This window comes from Pristis pectinata, chromosome 2, assembly GCF_009764475.1.
Source record: "Pristis pectinata isolate sPriPec2 chromosome 2, sPriPec2.1.pri, whole genome shotgun sequence".
NCBI lineage: Eukaryota > Metazoa > Chordata > Chondrichthyes > Rhinopristiformes > Pristidae > Pristis > Pristis pectinata.
In genome coordinates, this window is record NC_067406.1 from 61,094,946 (window position 1) to 61,112,065 (window position 17,120).

Sequence of the window (17,120 nt, forward strand, 5' to 3'; positions counted from 1 at the left end):
TGATTGAGGACTCTCATTGGAACCGTATAAGCTAAGACGAGACCTATCTAACTACCCCCATTAATCTATAACTGGGCGATTTTGTAAAGAACACTGTGGCAACTCTGGCCTCCAGCCTGTCAGGTATATTCCCTTTGCCCCATCCATCCAGCCCCCACCCTCACTGTCATTTGAAACTAACTTGTTTTTTCACCTTCCTTGTTCTGAAGAATGGTCTTCATCCTGAATCATTAACTATTTCTTCATATATGCTGCTTAATCTGCTGAGTTTTCAACATTTTCTGCATAGATACTTCATTTTACCTGATTTTCCCTTGTCATTTGAGCCAAGTCATCTTGCAAGCAACGATTTTCTTTGAAAGCATCATTTCGAGACTGTTCAACTTGCTCTAGTTCCTTGCGAACGGAATCAAGCTGACGACGTAAGGAATTTATTTCCCGATCTCGATTACTCAGAGTGTCGTTCAAAAGACTATTGAAAAATGAAGATTATTTTTTGAAAAGGAAATACATTGTATAAAAGGGAAAAAGAACAGAATCTTGTATAACAATTCTGTTGTTTTAATTTTTTGCACTTACTCTAGCGCTGATTCCAGCTCAGTGACAGTAATCTTCATATTAGTCAAAGCCTTTTCCTATAAAAGAAAAAAAAAAGTAGATCCATCATTTCCACAGCAATGGAAACCAAGGCTACCCATTACTATATCAGTAGTGCTCATTCTGCAAAAAAAGTAGAAACTGTTCGTTTTGTTTCCTTATTCAATTCTCATAACTTCATGACTGGGGCAGGAGAGGTTTACATAAAAATATTAGTGGATTATACCCAACCTAGTGAGGATTTGAAGTGCAAAATGGTTTTGGGACCGATTGCACCACTTTTTTTTAAGGAAGGGAATAAATAATGTAAATGCTTTAAATTTGGTGATGGGATTAAAATTTCACACTATGCTGAGTTAGTGCTAGCTCTTTATTAGAGCAACATAAAGGAATCTCATGCCCGGCTCTATTCCCATGGCCTTGATTCACATGCAAGGATATTGTACTGTTGTTAGAAGATATTTCATGGATCAACTACCCTCTACATAAGCATAGACAAAGAGAACATTTAAAAAATATTATTCAAACACATTTGCATTTCCCAATGCAGTATGAAGGATAATTTCAAATATTTATTTCCCCTAATGCACTGTCTGAAATGGCAACAGATTATGTTTTTTTGGACAGATTAGAAGGCAGTAGCAGTATAAGAAAATCTCATTTGCAAATTAGAACACAGAGACAAGATGATTTGAGTTGTGGGATGTGCACACTACCCTCATCTCAATCATTTCTTGACAAGTATACAGCTCAGAAATTCTACAATGTTATAGATAAGAATGGGTAAGTTTCAGCTTTCTGGAGCCCATTGGTAAATCTGTCACACTTCCATGCACGAGTACTGGAATAACTGTTCAGATCACATCTCCCTTCTGCATTACTAATTACTTGACCAGAATTTTAATTTCAACTGCTAATTTGGTTTTACATAAATAGCCGGACAGCATGAAAGGTGATTTGACATTGTACTTTAATACTAAGATTAAACTCCCTTGTCCCTTTACTCAAGAATATTTCAATTTGTTTTATCAGACATCTGCAACTCCCTCCTTAATCAAAACTTAATTGTCCATGCTACAGGACAAGTCAAGCCCCACATTTGTGCTGATATTCATGAGAGACTAAAAATTCATTATTAGAAAAAGCAGGACATTTAATCATGGATATATTCAATATCCACAATCTATGTTACCCAGGAACATCTTACAGCAAGTGATGTAATCTTGTAGTCACAAGTGTAATGTGGAAAGATGTAACAGCCAATTTGCACTCAGTAGGCTCTGAGAGTGTGAGAGGGAGGGAGGGTGAGGGAGGGAGGGTGTGAGAGTGTGTGTGGGAGAGAGTGTGTGTGGGAGAGAGTGTGTGTGGGAGAGAGTGTGTGTGGGAGAGAGTGTGTGTGGGAGAGAGTGTGTGTGGGAGAGAGTGTGTGTGGGAGAGAGTGTGTGTGGGAGAGAGTGTGTGTGGGAGAGAGTGTGTGTGAGAGAGAGTGTGTGTGGGAGAGAGTGTGTGTGGGAGAGAGTGTGTGTGGGAGAGAGTGTGTGTGGGAGAGAGTGTGTGTGGGAGAGAGTGTGTGTGGGAGAGAGTGTGTGTGGGAGAGAGTGTGTGTGGGAGAGAGTGTGTGTGGGAGAGAGTGTGTGTGGGAGAGAGTGTGTGTGGGAGAGAGTGTGTGTGGGAGAGAGTGTGTGTGGGAGAGAGTGTGTGTGGGAGAGAGTGTGTGTGGGAGAGAGTGTGTGTGGGAGAGAGTGTGTGTGGGAGAGAGTGTGTGTGGGAGAGAGTGTGTGTGGGAGAGAGTGTGTGTGTGAGAGAGTGTGTGTGGGTGAGAGTGTGTGTGTGTGAGAGTGTGTGTGGGAGAGAGTGTGTGTGGGAGAGAGTGTGTGTGGGAGAGAGTGTGTGTGGGAGAGAGTGTGTGTGGGAGAGAGTGTGTGTGGGAGAGAGTGTGTGTGGGAGAGAGTGTGTGTGGGAGAGAGTGTGTGTGGGAGAGAGTGTGTGTGGGAGAGAGTGTGTGTGGGAGAGAGTGAGTGTGTGAGAGAGAGAGTGTGTGAGAGAGAGTGTGTGTGAGAGAGAGTGTGTGTGAGAGAGAGTGTGTGTGAGAGAGAGTGTGTGTGAGAGAGAGAGAGAGAGAGAGAGAGAGAGAGAGAGGGAGAGAGAGAGAGTGAGAGTGAGAGTGAGAGTGTGTGTGTGTGTGTGTGTGTGTGATGAACCAAATAACCCAGGGATCTATTTTGGTCAGGATGCCGCCAATAGCTCTTGCTCTTCTTAGAAATAGTACCATGCAATCTTTTATATCTATTTCAGAGGGCAGTATGGATCTCAGTTTAACATCAGGTTTTAAAGAAAAAAGTGCTGTGAGTAGAGTACTCTCTCGATGCTGCAATGAAAATGTGTTTTATACAACTTGAAGCAAGGGTGTTATTACCAACTGTGAGAAGTCTCAATCACAAATCCACAATATCATTGCCCACATCAGGGAAGAGGGATACCTCAGGGGACTTCAAAGATGTGTAAATATGATCATTTTCATGGAAGGAGAGAATTCTGACAGTGGTAACTACATAGGGGTCTTCCTGTTGTGACTCGGGTAATGTCATCACCAGGGTCCTCTTCAACTACTGCCTCACAGTGGCCAAAGATCTGCTCCCCAAATCACAATGTGGATTCTGTTCAGCTAGAAGCAGAGTGGACATGATTGTCACATCATGACAACTCCAAGAAAAATAGAGGGAGCAGCTCCAGCCACCATACACAGCATTTGACTCTATCAATCTGAGAGACTGTGGAATACCCTCAGATTCAGTGGCCCTTAGATATTCTTCCACGTCTTATGTTTGTTCCATGACAACATACAAGCCACTATACTAAACAATCTTAGAGAAAATCGGTGTCAAACAAGACTGCATTATTACTCTAACACTTATCAACCATTCTGGCTACCATATTCAGAACTAATATAAAGCTGTTCAACATACACTCCAGAACCAAGGTCACGAGAACTTCAGTAGTCGAGCTGCATTATTCAAATAGCATTTGTGTCTGTGCAAGCTTGGCGATTGAGCTCCAATACATTGTCAACTCGATCACTTAAGCATAAGAAAGGATGGCCTTACCTTCAACGTCAACAAGACTAAGGTCCACTAACAACTATCCCCTCTGCCAATAAAAGTTCACAACAAGACGCAGGAAAACATAGACCACTCCTCCTATTTGTAGGACCACCTCTTGGTGAAGGCAGACATTGATGATGAAATTCATCAGTGCCTTCAAAGCACCAGTACAGCCTCTAGTCAACTGAAGAAAAGAGTATCTGAAGATCAAGACGTCAGACTTGTCACAAAACTCATGGCTTACTGGACAGCAGTGATACCTGCCATTTTACATCCTTTGAGATCTGAAATCCCTACAACACATCTCAAAACACTGGAAAAATACCACCCATGCTGTCTCTGGAAGGATAAGCCAGCCAACGTCAATATCCTTTGCCAGGCCAAAATCCTCAGCCTTAAAGCCCTGGTTATTTTCAGTTGGCCATGCTGGGCAGGCCTCAGTCGTCAAATGCTTGACACTACGCTCCTGAAATAGACACTCTATTTCAGGCTCTGTCATGGGAGGAGATTAACAGCTGGACAGAGGAAAAGATTAAAGTATGTATTCTGAACTTTCTTGAAGTGCAACCCCACTGATTCCTGGGAATCCCTGGGCTATGACTGTTCAAGATAGAGAGGGAACATTTGGGATGATATTGAGGACCTCAAGGCTATGCATCTGGAGCATACAGAGCCCTGCACAAGTGTCAGAAGGAGCTCACCACCTCACAAGCTACCCACCTGCCTGCCCCATCAGCCAACTCATGCTCCATCAGAGCAAAAGGCTACGGTTCCGACATTGGCCTAATTAGGCACTTTGGAACCCACCGATCCTAAGTGGAAGCAAGACACCCTCAATCCTGAAGGAATGCCTAAGACGACCAAGGAACTGCTGGGCACTAAACAAGTTAGGTGAAGGGACAATGTTGTAAATGTGATTTTTATGTAAGTTTAATTTCAGCAGTGAATGGCAGTCTGCCAGTTATTATTTTTAATGAATGTTGAATGGAGTCCTGTTCCAAATGAAGATTCACTTAACAATAAAATGCACATTTACCCTGTTGGCAAGATTATCTTCTAAAGTTGCAATTTTCTCAGTTTTGTCATCCACAACTTCCTGCAGGCAATCCTTTTCTTGATCCAGAGCAGATATTGTACTTTTTAATAAGCTGACTTCTTCACGTTGAGCAGAATTCTGCCTACTGAATTCACCTACACAATAAAATGCAGAAATTATCAAAGACCTTTGTGTGAATGTTGGATATTAGATGAAAACAGAAAAATTCTGTAAATACTCAGCATGTCCAGCAATATCTACGGAAAAAGGGAATGCCATGCATCCTGGCCGAAACATTTGTCAAAGCTCTGAAATTGTTTGTATCACTAATTTTGTTTTTTTTTACAAACTTCAGAAATATTCAAAAGCTATTAAATTTTAAAACATTTACGAAAATAACATTAAAAACACTCAAATACCATTAAATGCATTAATAGTAACTCAATTAAATAAAAAAATAAATCCCAAAGCTTAATTCTTTCCCTTGCAATGCTTTCTCTGCCTTAAAATGGACCGAGTCCATGAACTTGTGCCAGGTACCATATGAACATGTATAGCCAGGAAATCCCTCAAGCTGGCTGCTAGGAAAATGCAGCAATGCCTGAGTGCAGTCAGGAAATTGCCAGTGAGAACGGGGTCTTAGACCTCCACTATTAGCACAGAAGTATGCCCAAGTCACCAATGCAATATTAAAAGCTGGATTTCAAGCCAAACACAGAGATAAAGGAAGGTGGATTTTAAACGAATGAAAAATAAGGCAGGATATATTTTAGAATATGGGATTTAACCATTTGAAGAAAGCACAGCTATCAATGGTAGAGGTTCTAGAACCATCAACTAGGTACAACTAAGAACCTGCGACTTGAGCACTGTATTTGTGAGTGCTTTCCTCCTTCAACTATATAAAGTGATACAATAATGATTATTAGCGCTGCATAAAACTCTATTGGACAAAAAAAGCTAATAGCCTGGATTTCCTTGAGAAAGCCAAACTATTCTGCTAGAAAGCCTAGGACCACTATGAACACATATTCAAAAGCAGCAGAGCATACCAGCATAACTTTTAGAAATCTAGCTTGGACAGGTGGCTTGAATGTTTAATTAATATGACTCATAATGTTATTTTCATCATTTTTACCTAGCCTTTCTTCATGTCTGGCAACCCGATCTTGAAATGTTTGGAGCTCCTTGGTTTTCATTGTCAATCGATGCTGCACATCTGCAAGCGATTTCTCCAGGTGTTCATTCTGCAACCTGAAGCAGTAATACAATGCAGCATTCATTAGCGAGGATCATCATTGATATCCACATACATTTTGCTTTTGAATTTAGTAAAACATCCTATGCATAACCCACTGGCAATAATGACCTATGAAACGGTGGTAACATCTTTTCACTAAATGATTAGCATTTCCTGTTCTTTCTTTCCATCATGTTTCTCTGAATGCATTGGGAAATGGATTTTTTTTAAAACAGCAGCTGTCCATCAATTTGCTACAAGTAGACATTACAGAAAAGTGGCTAAATAAAATGCAATATTTCACCCCAATAAAACATTACATTGTTAAATAGCAATGCTGTGGTTTATATTTACAATAAAATATTTATAAGAGTATAGTTAGACAGCATCTAGTGGAAATCCAAACATTCTTCTGGAAAGGTTCAGATGCACACAATTAAAAATATTGTGCAAAAATTGACCAGCTGCCCATCAGTATATCTTTTGTGTGACTGGCACTCCCCACCCTCCGCATTCAAATGTTAAATAATGGTTTCCACAGCCTGGGCTGGCATGACATGCTCTAATGCTGTTCACAGCCTGGCCTGAATTGGTTTGCTGGTATTGCCTGCTGTCTGTCCTATTTTCAAAGCTCACTGCGCACCATTTTTTTTTCCTCATATGATCTCCACATTCACTGGGTCTCCACAAGCCGAAACAAATACTTATCATCTACTGTTGATTTCAACTTTTTGAGTTGCCCAGTCCTACCTTGGGTGTAAAATATTTCCACAAGATCAATGCAACAATTTGCACACAGATAGTACCTTTAACTAAGTAAAACACCCCAAGACACTTCGTAAGTGTTTGATACAAAGACAAGAAAAAAAAGAGATAATAGAGAAAATGATTAAAGAGAGAGAGCCTTTAAGGAAGAAAGAGGAGCAAAAGGGTGAGGTTTAGAGAGGGAATCCTGGAACTTTCTTCAACCTCCCATTTGCGAGAGCAATTAAAATCTAGGATGCGTAAAAAGCCAGAATTGCTTATATTTTGAAGGATTTTGAGAATGAAAGAGATTACAGAGAAAGGCAGGATCAAGGTCATGGTCAGCAAACTGTAATCAATAACTAGGAATTGTTTCAGTTTAGGATATAAGCAACAGTATTCAATGAGGAAGTTCAAGGAGACAGGAAGCCATCTGGGAGCACATTAAAATAGTAAAGTCTTGAGGAAACAAAAGTATAGATGAAGGTTTCACTGAATGGGCCAGGGCAGAGACAGGCAATGAATCCCATTGCTCCAACTTTGGCTTTCTGTTCATCCTCCCTCTCTTTGTCCCATTAATGGCTATCTAGGCCCCCCATACTACCACTTCCTCTAGATCTATCCTCAGGCTAGCGCTGTGATCATGTTTTTCTCACAGCATCCATTTTTCTGATTTTCCTATGGCAAAGCATCTTGAGCTGTTTCGCTGTGTTGAAGAAACAACAGAAACAAGCTGTAGTTATTTCAAGCGTACTTCATATTTATTCATACAATGGTCCTAAACTTTCATTCAGTTGGTTCAGATTATTTTAGTAATCTAGTATCATAAGCATTAACCATCTGAATTTTTCAATTGTAACAATGGTATAATAAATAGTGTTTCCTTTTATTATAGCACAAAATTACACTAACTCTAGGATTTCTGCATGTGTATAGATTAACATGGACATCTTGAAGTTGCTGCTGGTAATTCACTGTACATTCACAGGCTGCGTTGTTTGCAAGCTTCTCCATGACAAAACAAATGAAAAGAACAGGCTTAAATTTAAGCTACTTGCAAAATAATCCAGCTATATTTAAGAATTCTTTGACAGTCTTACACTTTGTTACACAAGATTCAAGTTTTTATACTTCAAATTAAGCCAAAAATACTGTTTAACAAAGTATCTGGCCCTAATGCACACCAGTGCCTACTTAACTGCTTTTTTGAAAAATGTTTTATGACATTTTGGCTCTTCTAATTTACTGTGTATATTCCAATCTTTATTTAGCAATATATAACATTTTAATATTTAAAGATTTAATTTAAAATATTTATTGCTTCCTGATAAGCAGTGAGAATTCCTTAATGTGACTGGATGCTCAGCCAATTTGCTAATATCACAGCTGCTGGACCAGAGATCCTCTCGAAATGATGCCCTGACACAAACAAGCATCAGAAAAAGAGAGGTTCTTGGCAGAGATTTCTGGATCTTTGTGTGGCATTTTCTTCAGGGTTACTGTAACGCATTATTCCTTTGCTACTTATTTCCAATTCTGGGGCAATGCTGCATGTTTAGCTTCCATTTCTTTTCATTGATCCCAAGTCCTTAGTCATCATGGCAGCAAGAAAGTAATGAGTTAATGAAAATAAACTCATGTGCAAAGTCTATCAGAAGGTCTCAACTCTAATAGAATCTGTTAAAATACTGAACAATATTACAGACTTTTGCCTTCATTTCAAACCATCCTGGCATTTTCTTTCCATTTGTTTTCCATCCCATTTACGGGTCTACCTACTCCATAAAATTTCAATATTCCCCTTGATCAGTTCTGCACAAATAGTATAGACACAGTGCAAAGAATACATACTTTCTTACTGTTCTTCAATCATTGAATCCAGCCAGTAGTGATAGGAGATTGGTCTCATATTGTTTTATGAAATTTTGGATTTTCATTTTTCTTCATAGGTATTTATAGCTTACCAGTATAGTGGTTAATTGAAATTGTTAACAGCACTATTGCATGCAGTTATACCAGATGGAGCACATATAAGTGAACCAGGACTCTTGCCATCTGTGTCTCAGATTTATGGAAATAGGGTCGCTTTATTTTTACTCTTAATGTCTTTAATTGCATTTGAAGTTTTGACCATGCCTGGGTCTAGAAAGTGGAAGTTCCCTCATCTCAACTGGCTCATTGAGGTGATATAAACAATTAAAATGGACCATTAAGCTATGAACTTTACATTTAAGTCATGTGTAATTACACAAAACTTTTTAAAATTGATAATGCCATCTTGACACCCAATTAAGCTATTTTGTACTGCTTAAGTACTGAGAGAAAGGTCCAGGTAACTTTAAACTCTATTTTGCTTGCTGATACTAGAGCTCAAAATAGTCTAAAACAGATCATGCTTTGGCACTTCACCAATCTACATTTACTTGATAGTGGTGAATAACAGAAGACTCCATTCAGTGTGATCTAAAATATCTCATCATAGACAAAATCCAAATCAGGTGTGTTACTTCTGAGTGCAAGATAGACGGTAATTTTTAAAAACAAGTTGAATAAAAATCTAGTTAAATATATGCCTGTTTGACCTTGCTTTGAGCTAAAATTAAATGTCATTGTGGTTCAAAAGTAGCACTTTTGCCGAAATCAGATGCTAGCAAGTTGGAAGCGGCACACCAGCAAGTGATACACTTCAATGCACTGCAATGTCTTTCAGAACTTTCCAGGTGAATAGAGATGCTACAGTAGTATTCGAAGATGAACAGGAGTTGCCTCCCTTTTGCTTGTGAACATTTATCATTTCAACAATACCATTGGAACAGAGTAATTGATATTCATACTCTGTGTGTGCACATGAACTGCTACACTAATTTACATTAATAACAACTACCCTCAAAAAAAATTAATTGACTGTGAAGTTCTTGGGGATGTAGAAGTTATAAATGTTATATAAATGTAACCTTTTAAAATTATAAAGCAATAGTTAATTTGTTAGAATTCCAAGGTTACTGCTTAGTGTTCACACCAATAGTATATTGTATAACTGTGCCCTCAATGAACATCATCTTGTGAAAATGGTCACGTTTTGATCCACTGCATATTTCCCTGTGGATGAGGTCCATTGTGAGTCAGTGCCAAAATCCTAACAATTAATTCTTTACCACATTTCCAGCATTTTTTAATCATCTGTCTCAGCATGAAATTTTGGGCACAATTTACATTCCTTTCTTAAGCTATACTGACTTTGTTACAGATAGATTTAGTATTCTATTCAGGAACATTGTAGTAAACACCTTCACTGGCGCACTCCCACATGAAATATCAATTGCACATTAGAGTTATTGCCAGCTTCCAAACAAGTCCTTTTTTGTTTCTTCAGGCTCTCTCATCCCCCTTACCTTCACTTTTAAGATTTTTTTCCCCAGAAACAATGTCTAGCTCACATTTCCATTCTGCTGAGCTGGCTGTTCACAAAAGGTATAGAAACAAATTTAAGTGCTGTACGAGCAGGGAGTTGACAAGATGAAGGTTGGGATTAGCGTGAACAATATTGAAGTAATTGACTACATATGGGAACAAATCATACATCAAGTACAGACAATGTGCAATGTAGCTGAAGGCTTGCAACTTGAGCAGATGACAGAATGGATGGCATCTAGTTTAAGGTTTAAAGGCAACAGGGTGGAACTGTATGCAAAAAATCTGAATCAAATAGTGACAACAGGCAAACAGATCCTTTCTCCCAAATTTGTTGATTTGTTAGGCATATCATTTTCCATAAGCTGAGTCCCCATTGTGTACATCGGCTTCCAGCAAGTTCATTTAGCCACCACACCCAATCAATCCATCATCAGGGAATGTAATTATATTGCAATGGATAATACCACAAAGAAGCTTCAAAACGTCCATTCGTCTCACTTTTATGGTTGGCTTTCTTAGATTTACTGGAATTTATTTGCAATAAATCTATATAGCAAAGACTAAATCAAGAAACTAGCACTGGCAATATCAAATGTTACATCACAAAAATAACACTCACCTAACTGAACTCAGCTCTGCCTTTAGGTGGGAAGCATCATCACTTGTCTGCAAGAGTTTTTCTGATTGAAACTTAGTCTTTTCTTCAAGTGCTGCTATATCTTCCATTTGTGTTGCTACCTTCTTCTTGAAAGTGAAGCATTCATTATCAAGCTGTAAAAATACACTATAATGACTATTTGCATTTATAGACTACTCAACATTTAAACATAAAATAAGGCATCTCACAAGGCACAAAGAACTTTGACCCAAAGGCTGGCCTGGATTTTCCTGAGAAATGCAGGTGGCACCATGAGGAATAGCTGCATTTCTCTCCATAACTCTCAGGAAGCTAAGGACTCCTACAAAGTATGGGATAAATCAGCAAACTGAAGCTTAAGGTGCAAGATAAAAAGTAAATGATTAATATCTCAAATACTGATGGCTATCAATCACTGATATTCAATACAAATAGTTACTATGTATCCAAGGACAACACCTAGAAATCTTTTCATAATTTAATCCTACATGGCAAAAAAAACACTTGAAGCCCTTAAAATTAAGAATTGATGATACTTTCTACATAATATTTCGTTCAAATTGTATTTGCAACTTTCACAAATTTGTAAACTTGCTTACTTAACAAGGCAGCCTTAACAATAAAAGACACAGCCAATACCTTGCATGATAAATAACTTCAGTGCACTTGTTTTTGAAAACCCATTATACTGCACAATAGCCACAGTGTTGGGGAGCATCTGCCATTTAAAAGTTAGCAATTCTGATTAGAAATACCTGCTTTTACCTACTTTATTGTGTGGAACTTAAGCACAGGCTGTGAAATCCATTTGTTGAACCTGTGGCAGGTGGTTCATTGATGTCAATGGGAAGAAACAGCTTTGGGCAGAAGTTAGAGTACAAGATAATCTCTTTTTTATGTAATTTAAATTGAGTCAACTTGAATGTATTCAATTGGTTCGACATCGAAAGTCCACGTTGGTTACTCGATAGAGTACAGATTCATTAACATGCCCTTGCCCTGGAGTGTGAGCCCCCTCAAACTTTGGGGAAAAAAAGACATCCACTTGGGCTGCTTGTTGCTCTGCAGGGAATGTGGCACTGCAAGCTCATTACTACATGGCTTGGTATGGAACGAACCATTAAGGAAATGTGCAGAATCTGCCTATGAGAGTGGACAAGGGGGAGTAGTGCAAATGCTCATTGTACCCTGGCTGACATAATGTTTGCAGGTTCTTGCTGGGGACTAGCAGCTGCTGTTGTGGTAATAGATCATCTGGATTTCAGGGTCTCTCTCATCACCTCCTGTTGAACATGATGGAAATTGATGTCTCCCCATCTCTTTGCTTACCTATAGTTCCCTTCAACCTACAGATTTCTCAACTGCAGTCACTGGCAACTGTGCATATAAGAGGGGTCCAAGCTGGGGAGAATTATGCTGCCAAACAGAGAGGGAGAGAATCAGACTGATAGGTCATGATGAGAGAGTGTCTAAGATTCTGGCAATATGTCAACTCATGGAACAGGTACTGCCAGCCCCCAGCACTGGCAGCACCCAGTGTCGGTAAGGATGCAGCCCTAAGCCCCACATCACTGCATTGAGCAATCACACCACTTGCCCCAGCTCACCAAACACCAGCCCTCACAGGAAGCCACTGCGAATTGCCTCAGTGGCTCACGCTATCGTGCAGTGATGAGATTACTTTAACCATTTCATTGTTACAGGAGCACAGTGCAGTCTTCCACAAGATATCCAACATGGCAATGCACAGCAGCAGCAGGGATTGTAGGAATTTGTGCCAGGTTCCCAGCTCTGTCAACACATCTCTGCATTTACTGCAATAATGATCTCTTCTCATCCCTGAGAACATATTCTGCATACTTAGCAAGGTATCAATTTAATTGTGCTCTCATGTTTTAATTTCAAATAATTCAAATAATTTAATAGCTTTTATTCACAAATATCAGTAGGTCAGCCATTTGGGGCAGGGCTTCAATTTCTGCGCAGGGAAGCCCTGCATTGCATTTCACCAATCATCTGCGAACTGGTTTCCCATGAGAAGACTGTCCCTGGAGCCTGCTCCAAGGAAAGGTGGGATCCAAGAACTGGTGACTATCCAAGATGGAGTGGCTTTCTGGTCAGTAGATCGGCTCTAAATATAGTGCACAATAAAAATGTGGCATTTGATGGCTGAAGGTTCAAACACCAATGTATCCTATATGATGGTGCCCAACATATGCAAGTACTGCAACATCAAGGACTGAGAAAATCAAGTCCTTACATGATAATTATTTCTTAATTAAGCCTACAGGTGCTAGTGATAAAAAAAAGCACCCTATGATTTTAAAGGGAATGTGGGAATGGGACTAGATGCTAAACACTGGGATTTCTGAACAATGCAATAGTAGATTATGGCAGTTTTACTGTTTTTGTATTGAAAACAGTATGTATACCCACTAAAACACATTATACTCTTGGATTAAATATTGACAATATTAATATAATAAAAATATAACATCAGAATTACATGTCTGACATATTTGGAATGACAGCTGATGCAATATTAACTGACATTACAATTATACTCCACTAAAATGACAGAAGTGGTAGTCTTAGTCTATCATTCTTTTGCAATGCAATACACTGCAGTTGGTATTTTCCTCTGAAATAACATGCTCATCCCAGTATATTTTGTGATGCATACTACCATGTGTGCTCTTGTTGAGCAAATCAATTCAGACAAAGTCTGAAATAAATAGCTTGCATGCAATCCTTATAACAATACTTGGAAAATTTTGCAAATGATTAAGCTTTGAAAATATAAACACTGCTATACTGTATCTGCTGGTTATCAATTCAAAAGTTCCTTTAAAAAAAAACTGCTTAAATGTTTCACCACCTGGCCACCAGGACTTTCAAAAATTTGCAGACAATAGTTTGACTTCTAGCAACAAACAATATGCTGGAGGAACTCAGTGGGTTAAGCAGCATGTGGGGGGTGGAAAAAGAATTGTCAACATTTTGAGTCAAAACCCTGCATCAGGACTAAGAGTGGAGAGGGGAGATCTGCTGCTCAACCTGGTGGGTTCCTCCAGCAGATTGTTTGTTGCTCCAGATTCCAGCATCTGTAGTCTCGTGTCTGTCTGGTTTCCAGCTTTGATTGTTCTTGATGAATGAGCTCCATAATATCTCAAAATTCAGATCCTCTTATTTGCACTAGAGCTTCTCAGAAATGCTTGCAATTATTTCCTGGTGGAAGTATCAAGTAGTCTAGTATTAGAATAAGGAGAATCATGGATTTTTCGGGCCAAAAATAAAATTAACACATCTGCAAAAAATCTCACAAAGTAATGGAATACATCATTTATTTACATATTTAACTGGAGAAGATATTTCAAATGAAAAGCACACTTCGATATTTTCTTCCATTAACATTCTGAAAATCAGTTTGTTGCATTCCAAATCAGCTTTATTTGTCATTCTCAACCATTCATGACTTTATATACAAAAGATGTTCTTTTAAGTGGCCATTATAGCATAAATTCTATACTAAAGTAGTTAGACTATAAAATGTATTCTAGATTATTCATGAAACCATCATTAACATCGTTTGCCTCAGGATACTTACTTCACACACTTTATTTTCTAACTGTGATATCTGCTGCTCCATCTGCTTTGTGTTAAAATCGGCTGTTTCAATGATGCCCTAGTACAAAAAAAATTAACATTTGTACAATTCAAACCAATCCTTTAATTTTTCATTTCCAAATAAAGTTTATGTTACTTAAGAATATATATAAATTCACTTTGCTTTAAAACTTATATATTTTAGTAGATTTTCCAGGTATCAATTACTGTTCTAATCAAGGGGTTAAGTGGGACTGCAAGGCAAAACTCTATTTTGCCTCTATAATAAGTGGCCTTAGCAGTAACCTCAAATAGGTATTGACTAAGTGCGTGACGTAACATTTTCCATTTTTCACACTATGCATTCTATGGTCTCTCAGGAACTAGACCATCTGTGCTAAATTTAGGGCAAACTCTTCAAGGGTTGTACCCACTAGAAACCGGATTTACAAATAGTTTCATGTGCTACCCTTAAAGACTGCAGATACTTTCAGTCTATTCTGGATACAGTGCCCTTGACTATGTCATCTGGTAAACCACATGGGTATTCTTGCTTATGTAAAGCAGAGTCAGAGCTCCTTGTAGCAGTGATGAGAAGACAAATTGAATTTCAATGAATCCCGCAATAAAAATACAATTTTCTAGAAGTCTTGGTAAGAACATGCCTGACATACTTTTAAAGAATCAAGACATCATGAAAGAATTTAATCAACAAAAAAAAGTCCATTTGAAACTGCTTCAGAATAAAACATTAAATTTGATAAGCATTCAGTAATGATAGAAACATTGAAATTAAATAGGTAAACCTATGACATGCAAACATTTTATCTAGCATGGTATCTACAGAAGGGTCCCTCTTCTGTAGAAATTTCCTAAAAATGCCAGTTTTAAAGGTAAGTAAAATAGTCATAAACTACCCCAATTTAAATAATTTGAATATTTTTATTTACAGGTGATCCCCATGTTATGACCTTTCGAGTTACGAAAATTTACCCTTACAGAATTCACAATTCACTACCCAAAAATCTGAGTTACAGAATAAAATTTGCTCTTATAGAATTTCTGTAGGGAAAAAATAAACAAACACAAAATGCAAAATAAACAAATTTTGTCTATTTTTGTTTTTTTTTCCAAATTGCATTTCTTGAAGCATATGCAGATAACAGGGCTTTTTTCCCAGTGCGGTAGGTTCATTTTGCTGTCTAGCAGCCCCCCTTCCCTCACCGCCACCACCCCCCCCCCCATGTGGTTTCCATATTATTTACCCTCAAAAAACATGGCCAGCAAATTTAAATGCAATTGTAAACCTAAACAACCACAAAGAAATTTCACTTGATGTAAAACTTGGTATTTTACAAAGGTTTCATACAGACGGTTTTCTAGGAATACAATCTCTGTAACATGGGGTCACCTCCATTTATTCATTCATGGAATATGGACATTGAGAATTAATTCAATGTGTGATCCCCGCCCTTAATGATGTTTTATTTTCAAACAACAATTCAGCAGTTTTATAGTCATCATTACTGATACTAGCAAGTTTATTATTCTAAATGTATTCATATTACTGGAATTTAACTTCCCTAGTTGTCCAGGAAAGATTGGAACTTGTGTCTGCATATCAATATGCCAGTTTCACACAGCCATTCCTCGATTTACTTAATTAAATACCTTCACTCTCTCTCTCAGACCATCTCTCTCAGTTGTCATTCTCTTCAATTCTGCTTTAGCTTCATCCCTTTCTTCTTCCACACGCATTTTACATATTGGTGATATTAGCACCTCCTTTTTTAATTTGTTCAATTCATCTTGATTCTGGAACCAATTCCGATTTAAGGAAATCATGGAATCAGTATTTTTCAACAAACCAAATTATTTAAATTGATCATTTATGCACAAGTTAAAACTGCCAGCATCTCAGCATGCAAAATGGTACACAGTATTGCTGATGTACAATGGATGCAAATGATCCCTAGGGAGTTGAGGCACGAGGCATATGTTACACCCACTGTGCACTATGATCAGCGGAAGAAGTGTTTGCTGTACTGAGATCTGCACAACAGACGTGGGCTAGGTTCATTAAGAAATTCAACATTATTTAAATTATGACATTAAAACACGTTCATATTGCCAGAACTCTTTGCAGAGGGCTGTGCTCCTGAAACTATGCTGCATTGTTAGCCAGTTAACCATAAAGTGTCCATGTTAAAACGGCTATCTGTTGGTAGCTGTTAAGCTGACCCAATAGTTTGACTGCTTATTCACAGAATGTAACAGCATTTCAATCACAAAAATGAATCTACCATTTCCTCTACATTCTCCCAGCGAGCCAATTTTAGATCCAACTTGTTACGTGCCCTTAAGCTTCATGGGATTTAACTTTCATAACTAATCCAAGGGCTTGTTATCCACTGAGTTACTATCCATGGATGAACACATTTGTGAGGTCTGCAGTGTATTACTGGTAGTTTTGTTAAATATCTCACTTTCCTTCAGGGCCCTCCCCTGTGGTGCCCAGCAAATCCTCTATGCAATGTGATGATTACATTTGATGCCCTCTGCTGTGGTGAAAAATCAATAGTCGGTTTGCAGCCAGGATCAGGGAAGGGAAAAGGTGCGGGGGGGGGGGGGGGGGGGGGGGGGGGGGTGGGGGCAGGGGGCAGGTGGAGAAGGGGCGGTGGAAGGGAGGTGCACGCATGGGGCGTGGGGGTTGAGAGGGTGGGAGGGAGGCACGTGGGGGGAGGG

General features: G+C 38.7%; 1 protein-coding gene across 5 annotated transcripts in view; it reads right to left on the reverse strand.

The window, feature by feature from the left end:
• cep135 (centrosomal protein 135) overlaps window positions 1-17,120 on the reverse strand; it is an 83,168-nt gene that overhangs the window by 16,649 nt on the left and 49,399 nt on the right. For 4 of the 5 annotated variants that reach the window (XM_052009997.1, XM_052009998.1, XM_052010000.1 and 1 more), the window contains 7 exons: window positions 16,047-16,190; window positions 14,377-14,454; window positions 10,752-10,903; window positions 5,873-5,988; window positions 4,735-4,889; window positions 580-635; window positions 304-472 (listed from right to left, as the gene is read on the reverse strand). In XM_052009997.1, coding sequence (XP_051865957.1) covers window positions 304-472; window positions 580-635; window positions 4,735-4,889; window positions 5,873-5,988; window positions 10,752-10,903; window positions 14,377-14,454; window positions 16,047-16,190 — 870 coding nt within the window. The remainder of the gene's footprint in view (window positions 1-303; window positions 473-579; window positions 636-4,734; window positions 4,890-5,872; window positions 5,989-10,751; window positions 10,904-14,376; window positions 14,455-16,046; window positions 16,191-17,120) is intronic. The other variant, XM_052009999.1, reaches the window with a different exon arrangement.